The sequence below is a fragment of the Sinohyriopsis cumingii genome, chromosome 8, assembly GCF_028554795.1.
Source record: "Sinohyriopsis cumingii isolate HCF-2022 chromosome 8, ASM2855479v2, whole genome shotgun sequence".
NCBI classification, from domain to species: Eukaryota; Metazoa; Mollusca; class Bivalvia; order Unionida; family Unionidae; genus Sinohyriopsis; species Sinohyriopsis cumingii.
The window spans coordinates 122,348,879-122,362,335 of record NC_142968.1 but is presented as its reverse complement, the minus strand read 5'-3'; the positions used below and the strand labels follow the sequence as shown (position 1 = coordinate 122,362,335).

Sequence of the window (13,457 nt, the reverse complement as noted above, 5' to 3'; positions counted from 1 at the left end):
CCGTAGAGTTATGACAACTAGGAACGCGCTGAATTATGCTAACAATTTCTGCATACATGAACTTGACCGACATTTTGCAGTTGTTACTCCTTGTTAATTACTAGCTTTAGTTTCTATCACATAACTAAGCACATTTTACCTGTTGACAATAATACATTATCACAATAACCGAGATGGCAAGAAGATAAACAGGCAGAAAGACTGGTAAACTAGAAAAGACATTAAAGGCATAACAGTACATAATCCATATTGTATAGTAACATCAACTGTCTATATTCAATCAATTTCATTATTATTTAACGGCACTGCTTCATAATGTTTGTAATAAATAATAACAATTCTAATTTGAGATAATAATAATAATAATAATAATAATAATAACAATAATAATAATGATACCAACATCAATACTACGACTACAAATAATAATAATAATAATAATAATAATAAACGATCATTTGGAACTATGCCAAAAGGCCCGCAGAAAATATCACCATACGAGACATATTCACGACAATAACCAAACAAACATAGCGAATTGTATCCATCCATCTTGTTTTCAGTTAATACATTACAAGTAGTCCTTTTAAATCTTCAATGCCATTTAAATTTTGCATATAGCGAGAAATCCCATCATTTAGTAATACAGTAGCGTCATATGAGAGAGTTCCTCTCGTTACTTCTCTACCAACGTGGTTCTACCATTTGGAGATGCACACGCTTAATTGTGTCGTAATACAGGGATTCAACGATGATTTTTAACTCTGAAGATGTCATGACATAAATGACGTCTATTAATCATTCATTTCACTGCAAATTCTAATAATTCCTCCACCATCATGTATTTTGCCATTATACAGGATGTGTGTGTGTGTGTGTGTGTGTGTGTGTGTGTGTGTGTCCCATTATACAGGATAAATTAATTACTAAGAGTAGTCTAGACGAATATTGCCTGATTCTGAACAATGAAACACGCATACCTGATTTATTTTAGTAGTTATTACTGTTTTCGCAAACACTGTAAGAGAATATAAAATGGTTGATTTTCACCTCTTAAATTTACTTCTTCGTAAATTTCAAGCCGAAACAAGAACAATATATATATTAGCTATGGCATTTAGATTATTTTTATCCCCCCACCGCCAAAAACGATTTCATTGTTTACAATAAAGTTAAAAAAATTATTATTTTTTTTAAAAAAAAGAAAATTATATTTGGAAACATTTTATAAATCAGTTCAGTATGGTAAACTAAAGTCACTACCAAATAGTATATATATATATATATATATATATATATATATATATATATATATATATATATATATATATATATGTGTGTGTGTGTGTGTGTGTGTGTGTGTGTGTGCGTGTTAAACCATACGTTGTATTGAATAAGTTGTAGAAATGGCCCAGTGTCATATACGCTAAATATAGACAGTTGACCTTTCAACCATGAATACATTCGGATGTAATAATGTCGTCTTTTTACATATTAAAGCGGAGAAAGTACCGGGTGTAATGAGGTTGACATTTTGAGAAAACGTTAATCTTGATCACCATTGCCCTCTAGCGGCATCCCATGTTGCTGCTGACTGTTTCATGATTTTCTTCAGTGTTAGCAACTGTATTATTTCTCAATGAAACAAAGTGAAATATTTCAATTTTGCACGAAAGTGAACAACTTGCTTTCAAAATATTTAACTATAAAATTGGAAGTGCATGATAAATAGTCTTAAATTATTTCATTTCATCTGTACACAGAACAGAGTCATTATCTTGCTTTGTTTCCTTAAACGCAGTTTTTAACTGAACCAATCTGATTCATGTAGGACATTGGAGATATGATTTTAATCAGACTGACTGCTCAAAGTACCTGGGCATAATCCAATCGTAAATGTCACATTTAAACCAGGGTCCATCCGAATCAGCTCAGTGTTTGGCCTGAACCAGCCCGTAATTTGGTCCGAATAAGACCGATCCGAATCCGACTCGTTCGAAATCAGCCTGCAGCCGTTTCGATAATTGTTTGCACTAGCCATATGAACGGAGGGTGCTTCGAAGCGGATACGGAGAGCTTTTCTCAACAAGAAAAACAACTATGGCCTCCATCAACTTCCGTTTTTATTCAACTACTAGACTGAAATAATAATATTGTATCATTTTCATGTTCGTGAATACAAAGATGGAGAAAATAACGCTGTAGTATAAAATGGAAAGCACGCTTTCCTCCTTTTCAAAATTTATTGGTGAGGGAATCCTAACTAACCTCGTTGGTTCTCCATCACCGAAGAAGTCAATGATTTCCAAAGGATTTCAAGATTTCATAGTCTCTGTGAATCAACCTAACACAAAACATGTAAGAGCTGACATAGTAATTGTTTTGTACTTCTAAAGATCACGTGGGACTCGGGTCGCCTTAAGTTAGCTGCAGTAATATTACACAAGTATTTACAATAGAGGTCTGCATCAGTAACATTGTTACCCTACAATTATTAATTTTTATTTTGTGTAGTATCTTTAAAATAGAAAATTAAATATAAACGGCAGAGGTAAGAACATTTTTGTATAGGTTGTTAATGTTCAGCATAGAATTTAGAAAAAAGTAATGATTGTGCTGTAGCTGGTGCGACGATTGATGCAGATCCTCAGGTAGTCCTACAATGTCAGACATGCACGTTATTTTTATTTTAGTGCTATGTCTTACTTCCCAAATAATGGGCTTGTATAGCGTGTTCTGATGTCAGTTGACATCAGAATGAGTAATCAAAGTTTCAGGAATATCTCACACACTTCGCAGGCCATATCAACACTCTTCCACAATTTATATGTAATTAATATACTTACTATGCTGTTTTTATCCTGGTGGAATCAAAATCTGACACTAGCAAATGGATGCATTTTCATGTTCCGTTGACATACATTTAAATTTGTTGAAATGCGACAGTAGTCGAGGTATGCCAAAGTATGTAAAAGTAGGTTCATGTGGGGAATATGTTTCTTGAACAAAACAAAACATTGCTTACAGTTCCAATAGACATAATATATTTTTATTTATTTTGTTAAAGAATAATATTTCAACTTAACCCAATTTCGGTATTCCTGGCTTTCATCGCTTTCCAGCCAACTGAAATGTAGGCCAACGAAACTTGAAAATAGGTCCATTTCTTTTGTGAGAATTTGAATTTATTAGAGAAAAGACATCAGAATAAGTAAAGTCTGACTAAAACATTATGACATTATTTTTTAGAAAATTTAATCCACAATTTAAGATGTGTAAGTATAAAGAGATGACAAATGAATAAATTGATACAGAATATGAAAACACTTTTAATATTTACATATAAATAAAGTGAAGAAAAAAAGAGATTAAAATCTCTCTAATTCTTTACTTTTGACATTTACACATAGAACTAACATGAAAAAAGATAAAGAGATAAAAAGATGTAATAGATTTAGCTTAATTTTCTTTTCTTTGCATCTAAATATGATACATATACGATTTATATACAAATCAGTCCACAAATGTATGCTGCCCCGTCCCAAGAGTTTTAGAGTTAACATCGTGGCTTTTCAATGAGCATATTGGTTAGGCTTTCTTGCAAGATGATTTTGCCAAACAAACAGCATGGGACAACTTAAATTTTACATATTTGTTGTGGAAAATTATTTGAGCTGTCTTTGCAGCACTGCAATGCTAACTGAGGTAGCGTGTATGTACTCGGCTACTTGTGATTGTAACACGAGATAATATGTGTCAGTCTGATTACAGTAGCACTTCACTTTCCTATACCTTAAGTGTTGTATCAACAGTAAAAAGTTTTTATTGATATAAATTTGATATCTTTGCATGTCCTATTCATTCTCTCAACATTTAATTAGATATGTTTAGAATGTTACACGAGGACATTTTATGGTCAATACGAAAAAAGGAGAGAAAAGTAATTTCCCCATTTGCAAATATTTAAATAAATTAAGAAAAGAACTTTAACAATCAACATATAGACAAATCAAACATTTTAAAGTCTTAATTATGTATCAACTTTAAATATTTTCCAGTATTGTAAATATATAATGTCTGTGCGCCACCTTTGTGCATTTAGTTTTTCTAGTACTTACCATATGTACATATAAAATATATACTCACAGTGAACTTTCTGCAGATGTTTTAAATGACATAAAACTCTTTACAAATAATGATGATATTCCATTGTTTTGACAAACTGCTTTATTGAATATTTAACATAAGTCATTATAGTGTTTGGTACAAATAGGTATTTAAGAAAACAACAAAGATACTGTTGTCATTTTAAATTGTCTTTGCTGGCTTTACCTGTCTACGTGCCTTATTCATGACCTAATTTTCATATTACCTATGACTCAACAAACTCAAAATCTGCATTAATTCCAGAATTTATCGACTATTTTAATGCGGTTTTCTTTTCTGTCTTGGCGGCTGTATCAAAGAACATAGAAAACTAAAGGAGGCTGTTCAGTTAGAGCTAATGTTCAAAGTGAAATTACAAATTCCAGAAGAGCCAATGTCTTATTTGCCAGATGTTGATCCAGTCGCTGCTGAGGTGATGGACAATTACATTGACAACATACTTGGAAACCCCCTGATGACAAGCAGTGATGGAGACTGCATCTTCAATGCTGTCTCTATCTTGCTTTATGGGAACAATACATGTTGCATCCACAGAGACCTAAAATGCAATTGCTTTCTAGCAGTTACGCACAATCTTGTCTGGACTCTGCCGTCATCAGAAGATTCTCCTATGCATGGACAATTATAGCTTTGGCAGATGCAGTTGACGTGAAAATAAGAGTGATATACCTATATCCAAACAGGAAAAATGATGTTGCCTACAAAACGTTGAACACCAAATTCCAACCATTGGAGATTTTTAGAACAGATGGCAGCTAGCAATCCTTTGGTACAAGAGTGGAGACATACCAACACCGGGACTGGGAATGTGGTACCTGGTTAACCACTTCGCACCTGTTATTCATGTGGTTCGTATGTTAGTGTATCCATCAACGGATGACATTACTGTTGAATGTGGTGTTAGCCACAAACGCAGACTTTCATCTTCCACTTCAGTGGCATTTACAGGGAGTTTATCCCCAAAAGGTGTTGCTCTAATGTATCATTAATATCACTGTCATCATTGAACTACTTTGATAATCTTCAAGATTTAACTGATGCAGGCAGTGATTATGGAGCAGATATATCTTTTACCAAAGAAACAGACTAGTCCCTTGCAATTCTATCCCTGAGTATCAAGGGCCAACAAGTTAAGGAAAATCCAGGAAACAGGTTCTTGGCAAATGACGAACTATTTGAAACACTTTTAAGTGAAGATGTGCCAGCAGAAAGAGTACCTTTGGGACACAAAATCAATGTTCATGTTATAGTGAGGCATCAATAGAGTGAAGGGTGTGTGATTAGAATTTTTAACATAGCTTTTTAACAATTTTTTAGACATATCGCTACGATGTCTGCAGTGTGGCAGTTTATAGTGATGTCTAGCACTGGGGCATCATGCCGTAGACATGTAGCATGATGTCCCACCCAGTCACATTATTCTAACATCAGGCTGACCAGTCCTAACACTAACCTCTTATTGCTGAGCGCCAAGCAAGGCAGCTGTTAGTACCATTTTTTGTAAGTCTTTGGTATGACTTGGCCGGGGATCGAACCCACGACCTCTCACTTCCGAGATGGATGCTTTAACCACTAGGCCACTGGAGCAGTCTTGAGTGAAGGGGGAAAATGCAATGACTGTGGGCCATGGGACTCAGACTCAGGCGCCACTGTAAACCAGGTATTCATCATAACCAAGGACAACAAATTAGGAAACATTTTCATGAAAAATGGTCACTTTTGCCTGAAAAAGATAATGGAGAAAAGGTAACATATGTTTCAATCGACCCTCAACCCACAGAAAAATTAACTCTTCATCGCTATGACACTAAGCTAAAAGATGACGAGAGCTACAGGAAGAGAGTTACTACTGTAACTGAAGCACCTGAATGGCTTAGCCATTTAAAATCCTTTGCAGTGATCGAGTATTTAGGTGTAAAGAATTCAGATTCAAATCATCTGCATGAAATCTCGAAAAGTGGTGAATCATACACAAGAATGGATCCAGAGGCCCCAAGTGGCCGAGTGGTCTAAAGCGCTCACTGTTACGGATCACTGCCATCTCACCTCTGTCTGCATGGGTTCAAGTCTCGGATTCAGCTGATGTGGTTGTGTGAGAAAGTTTGCCAGTAGCTTCTCATGGGTTGGTGGTTCTTACTGGGGTTTTCCCGGGTTCTTCCTTAACCATTAATTTTTGTTGTTGTTGTTGTGGGGTTTAACACCACATTTCAGCACACAATAGACCATACATGGCAGCCAGTATTAATGGTGGAGGAAGAACCCAGGAAAACCCTGGAAAGAACCACTGACACACGAGAAGCTACTGGCAAGCTTTCTTACATACCCACATTGGCCGAATCCGAGACTCGAACCCACGCAGACAGAGGTGAGATGGCAGTGATCCGTAATGTCCTCCACCATTAATACTGGCTGCCATTTATAGCCTATCTTATGTTGAAAAATGGCATTAAACCCTATGACAACAACAAGAACAGATGGCCATGATCACTGGAAATAGGGATCATCTTATGTAATTATAAAAAGACAAATATGTCAATGGGTGATAGTACAAAACATATAACAAGTTATTCGTTTTATAGAATAAAGCTATCAGGTATTGGGAGAGGAGGAAATAAGGGGTCTGTATATACAGGAACCTCAGAGAATGACTCATCCTTTTTGATTTTTTACTGAAGAAAAGAACACATAAATATCATAGGGTGGGAACAAGAACATATTGAATGTTTTGAACAAAGAACCATGGGTGGGGGAACTCACTCAAGGCCAATAGCTAATATCTAAATGTAGAAGATGTGCCCACAAATAAAAATGAACATTCTTCTAGAATATAGATATCTGTAATTAATCTAATTAAGTATGCAAATTAGGGACATGTATGTCGCCCATATTCTGTAGATAATTTACGAGCAAATGGTAATTGGACATGTTTGTTACATTTAGTACAAAGAATTTCTAATTGCTTTAGTACTTTAATGTATTTCATTTTAACCCAGAACTTAACTTTGCAGTGAATTTAAAAATCTCTTTATTTGTAAATTTATCACGTGCTTGTTTCTGGACTGTATTTGGGAGTATTTGGGTATATTGTGCAACCGGACCCATGGCAATAAATCCTTCTAAACACTCCTTTTTGTAGTATTAATCCTTATCAGAACAGAACACCTGTGTATCCATAAGTTATTGACTCGAAGTTTTAATTGCTGGCACATTTACTATGTTATTTAAGCTTCCTTACTCAATAATACAAGGTATAAGGGATTGGCCATATTTATGCATATCCATGTCTATAATTGTTGAGGCAAATTCAAACAGAGTACATCTTAGTTATTACAAATGATCATTATGGACTTTTACTTGGCAGTACAGGCACTTGTTATGTTTAAATGCTGATTTTTCATATAATTTTAAGAAAATATGTTTATTTATTGTGTTTCTTGTATATTTTCAGGAACAAGATCTTGCTATAAAGAAAGAGTTGGCTATACTTAGACAGAAGTTTTCCCAACCTGATGTGACTCATGTAAGTGTACTTTGTACAGCTGTATATCCCACATGTCACAAAGCATGACATCGTATGACAATCAACTTGTCTGTGTGTCACTTGCAAATGTTGAATTACACTGCATGTGTTGAAATTACTGTAGAACTTCGATTATCCAGCACCAAATTAACCTTCAGGGCATTGTACGTCAATATATTAAAAACAGGTACATGTACAGATGTAGGTATTTTGATTTTTTGATGATCCGGTCTATTTTATAATACTTTTAATGTACATATTCTAGTATCTGTCTATTCTCATATCTGTCATGGAATTCAGTGCCGCACCCTGATGGATAATCAAAATTTTACTGTATTGTAACATTTTTGTATTAGTGTAATGTGACTTAAAACACAATTTCAGGTGGAATATTTAAGATACCATATTTTGCATCAAAGTTTAAAAGTTAAGAATGGAGGCAACATTGGTTAGAAAATAAAATTTTACATTTTGTTATAGTGACTGCCAGTACACAGTATATAATAATGTAGGAATAGTTAGACTTGAAATCACATTGATGAGGTGAAAATTGTTTGCCATTTTTTGTGACACTCTCTTTTTAATGTTTTTTTTTAATTTCGAAAAAAGGATCCATTACTTTACGTTGCATACATTTATCTGGCTGAGAAATGTGTTTCAGGTTTGTAAACAGCAAGCAGAACATCTGCTGCCTTGTATATTGAACATATATTATGTATATTTAAACAATATCAGATACATGACTGACCATCATGTGTTAATTCATGGGTCAGATATCAGTTGACTCGGTTCAGTTGAACTGACCAGATAAAGTTAGATAAATCTACATATAGGTTGATATATCTGCAGTGGTCAGCATAATGGCAGTAACTATTTTGTAATGTGTCTAAAACTTTGAAAAGCATTTGTCAGCCAGGCTGGAACGTGTAGTGTAAGGTAATGGTATTTGTTAATTTATGAAAGTATAAAAATAAGAAAATATGCAACTGTATGTGGCAAAATGTTCCTTCCTGAGTGTGCATGACAATAATGATTGAATAAGACTGAATTTTAATAAATAGTTTTCTCTCATGTCAACTGACGGTGTTCACTTTACTGTACCTTGAAAGTTTGGTCCTATGAATGTGACCATTGTAATTAAGTTAATTAGTCATTATATAAGGGTTATTCAAGAGTTTTGTATATTAGTGCACTGTACTATTCTTTATAAGTGAACAGTACATTAGTGTACCTCTTTGGATTACTCCCCATACACCTGTACACACTTTGTGTCTGATTGTCCAATTATTAACATCCATTTGTATTCACATTTTGGTATGTTGTATTCACATTTTGGTATATTGTATTCACATTTTGGTATCTTGTATTCACATTTTGGTATATTGTATTCACATTTTGGTATCTTGTATTCACATTTTGGTATATTGTATTCACATTTTGGTATGTTGTTCATACACCAGAAAACTGCACTTTTGATGACATGGTAGATTTCAAATCATGTGCCACTCAGTTAATCTTTGGTAATGGGATTCAGGCAAAAAAAACACTTGGAGCTAAATCAGGGCTGTATGTAGGATGTAGCAGAATTAGGATACTGTGCTCCTTCATGAAGTCTGTCACAATGGCAGATTTATGCAGTGAGGTGTCGTCATGGATACCTTGAGTACTTGGATGGGTGGTCCTGTAGTGTTCCATAACTTTTTACAAAATTTAAGAGGCTTGGAAGTCCAGCAGAGTCAGACCCAGGTAACTGGATGATTGGACTTTCTGCATAGAAAAATAATGCGTTTAAACTTTATTGACAGTCTGATTAGACTAAATGATTTGTTAACTCTGTTTATTTTTTCTCAACCAAGCTTGTTACTTTTTCTTGATTCAGGTTCAGAGAAGTAAATCCATGTTTCATCATCTGTCACAATCTCATTCAGATGTCTCAGGTAACTCTTATCATATTTGGTGATGATTTTAACCTGAGTATGTTTTTGATTGGTCATCACATTTGGTGATGATTTTTACCTGATTATGTTTTTCACTGGCTGTCAACAAATGTGGCAGCCATCTTGAACATACCTTTCTGAGCCTCAAATGATTATTCACTATATTATAAAAAAGCTGGTGAATTAATGCCTGTGATAATAGAAATATATTCTACTGTGTTTCAAGCATGTTTATCTATTGTACCCTTCTCAGCAGCCTTTTTCCACTCAGTAATCGCAGATGACAATCTTCCACAATATGGGTCATCTTTTGTAAATGCATCTTTAAAATGATGAATCCACCTCAGATTTGTTGGATATGGTTGAGAATAACATAAATAACTTTGTCAACTTCAGCCTTGATAGCAGTAGTACAGTATCCAAAGAGTGCCTGGATTTCATTGTATGCTTTTTGCACAATAGGAAAATTGTTATTCTCATACATTTTTAAGGTGACTGTCATTTACCTATGTTATGTCACATGAGTATGTTTGTCCAGTGTGTTGCATGTGCAGCTGCAGATGATTTTATTTTTTGTCGTTATTATGTCTATTGATCAGTGTTACATTTTTTGACAGGCTTAAAGAAACAGAAAAGTTGTGACAGAATATTCAGAAATTTTAAATACCCCTCATAAAGTTTATACTGATATTTGAATTACAGCAACATTTCTTCATCATGTGCTTCCAGCATGAAAACCTTCTGAGTAACAATAAGAGGAGTGCGTGGTTACTAACTTTACTATAGCAGGGAATGAAAAATGCAATGAAATTAGCCTATAGAAGTCACTAAAATGTCATTGTATAGAGGTTCTATATGCTAAGAAAATAAAAAAATTCAGGCTCATAAATGTCTTTAATATTAGGAGTCCTGTTTGTGGATGTTTCGCTGTAGTTATTCTAGTCAACACATTCTACAATGGTGTGTAAGAGTTACATCCCTTTGCAAACTCTAAGAGGTCAATGAAGAATGATTGATACTTGACTGGTTTTCAAAGGCACTATCAATACATTATTGGTTATAAGATGCTGAAGACATGGGAGCTAAATGCTTTTCTCAAGGACACATCAAGGTGGCCAACCTAGGATGCGCTCACATGGTTAAAAATTCATTATTCTCAGAACCGCTCCGGTGGCCTAGTGGTTAGAGCATCCGCCTTGGATGCGGTAGGTCGTGGGTTCGATCCCCTGCCGAGTCATACCAGAGACTTACAAAAATGGTACTAACAGCTGCCTCGCTTGGCGCTCATCATTTAGAGGTTAGTGTTAGGACTGGTCGTCCCGGTGTCAGGATAATGTGACTGGGTGGGACATCATGCTACATGTCTGTGGCATGATGCTCCAGTGCTAGACATCACAATTAAACTGCCACATTGCAGACATCATAGCGATATGTCTGAAAAATTGTTAAAGCTACGTTAAAAATCAAAATCACATCACATCACATCACATTATTGTCAGTTCATTTAAATACATCAGAAGAATCTATATACAGCAAATAGATGAAAATTTGGTCCCATTTTAAATTAAACAGAAATTTTTACAAAACATGTATATAATTCTGCATATATTAGCTTCTGTTTGCAGAATTTGCTCCCAAATGTTGATTATCTTTTCCTTTGTGACCATTGACCTGCTGTAAAGAGACATAACTCTTACAACTTCTCTGAGTTCATTGATCTACAGTATTATAAATACCATGATCTTACGCCCAGATTTCTTCAGTTTTAAGCAAGCAAAATAGTCATCTTATATTTGAAGAGTTTTATTCATAGTCTAGGGTCTGAAGTCAGGTATTTGCTGTCTGTGCAAATGTTGTGAAGAAAATTTGTAACATACAATAGGCCCTTTATAATTTAAAGCTAAGAGGTATCAGTAAATCTAACCTCGTGTTACCGTATTAACTTGCCAAGGTCCAGGTATTAGATAACTGAGAAAAGACTTTTAAATTGAAATGTTGAATAATAACAAAATAATAATAAAAAACTCTAATTTTAAAGAAAGTCAGCTTAGTTGAGCTAGATATGATACATAGATATAAGTAAAAAAATCATCAAATATAGAGTTAATATATAATTTGAAAAGTAAGATACAGTGTCCTTCAAAATGTAATGTAAATTTAACAGGCTTCAAATAAGCTGCAAAGTAACATGTATTTCTTTGCATACTTAAAGGGACAGATGCGTGATTACCTTGGTCGGGTTATTTATTGTGCTATCTTGGGATATGATGTCAGCTTCAGCTACATACATGCAGTCAAACTGGCTCAACAAGGAACAGGCTTTGAAAAAAGGATGGGTATGTTTTCTTTTTAAACAGGAACTCTAACACACTGAAAAATATTTCATAGAAATATTAGTTTTTGCTTTGTATTCTCCTTGTCATGTTGAATCAGATGGTTGCAGTTGATAATAGTATGTGAAGTTACATGTTTGTTTTTTACATGACTGGACAATTTCTAACTGTTTTCATGCTTTGAGCTTTGGTGACACCAGATGTTCTAAAACATCTGAATTTAATTGGATTGAGTGCAGTTACTTTTTGGTTCAAAATTATTTTAGGATCTGTTGTATAATATATGTACCTGTTAACTGTTAATGTAAGAATAATTATACAAACATGGTTTGTTAAAACATTTGCCAGAGCAATCAAGACCTTGAAAGTAAACTGTTTATTTTCTTCTTGTTACAACTGCTCCGGTGGCCTAGTGGTTAGGGCGTCCGCCTTGGATGTGGGAGGTCGTGGGTTCGATCCCCAGCCGAGTCATACCAGAGGCTTACAAAAATGGTACTAACAGCTGCCTCGCTTGGCGCTCAGACGTTAGTGTTAGGACTGGTCGGCCTGGTGTCAGGATAATGTGACTGGGTGGGACATCGTGCTACATGTCTGCGGCATGATGCCCCAGTGCTAGACATCACTATAAACTGCCACACTGCAGACATCGTAGCGATATGGCTGAAAAATTGTTAAAAGCTATGTTTAAAAAAAAAAAATGTCCAAAGTTCTTCTTGTTACACAAATATACTACATTTGGGAGTACAGCCAATATCTCAGAAGTCCAATCTTCCCAACCTTTTTTCTCACAGCAGAGGTGCTAAAATTAGCAAAAGTGATATGCTCACCTATACGGGAGTCAAATAAGAGTGACCTTCCTTTGTGTAGAGGGATTGGTGCCAAGTCCCATCCATATATAGTTACTGCTTCCACTTGTGCAAAGAAGCACACTCTGTTTTGAAATATCACAAAATTGAGTTTCCTTGTATCTTTGCATCATTTGAGTGATTCCTTCACGTTCTCTCAAACAAGGAAGTATATGCCAGCTATGTTTCTCTATATCTCTCACTTTACTTCAAACACAGATAAAGAATTCACTGTTTTTGGCCATCTTGGTCTTACAATATCCCTGTCAGTGTAATTTGGTCTGTAAGGTCTATGGTACATCACTTCATCTCAGTACTTCACCTGATATATGAATTGTGTCAAGTAATTATTTATTATTACATACTGTAAGGTCATTCATGTAATTGTTTTGTCTTTTCCGTAGTGTCCTCTTCACAATATGTTGGCACTCAGTTATGTTAGATTTTTCCTGTATATACCATTATTTTACTCTATATAACCACTGGGTATCAACACACTGGGTATCAACACAATGGGCATGACTAAGTGTATGGGGTGCAAGCATTTTGAAGCTGGTGGAGAATAACCATGATAGTGGCATGTCTTACCTGCCATCTATTATGGTTTGAGTCTTTCTGTAATTGCCTTTAAATTATGGACTTTCAGAATAAAAGC

The 13,457-nt window shown here is 34.9% G+C and overlaps 1 protein-coding gene across 1 annotated transcript in view; it reads left to right on the top strand.

Annotated features, from left to right (window-relative positions):
- The first annotated feature begins 1,644 nt into the window (after window positions 1–1,644).
- Window positions 1,645–13,457, top strand: part of LOC149794546 (uncharacterized) — a 90,433-nt gene continuing 78,620 nt past the window's right edge. The window contains exons 1-3 of the mRNA XM_089968810.1: window positions 1,645–2,358; window positions 7,616–7,687; window positions 11,837–11,960. Of these exons, the coding sequence (XP_089824936.1) occupies window positions 2,212–2,358; window positions 7,616–7,687; window positions 11,837–11,960 (343 nt within the window). The 5' untranslated portion in view covers window positions 1,645–2,211. The remainder of the gene's footprint in view (window positions 2,359–7,615; window positions 7,688–11,836; window positions 11,961–13,457) is intronic.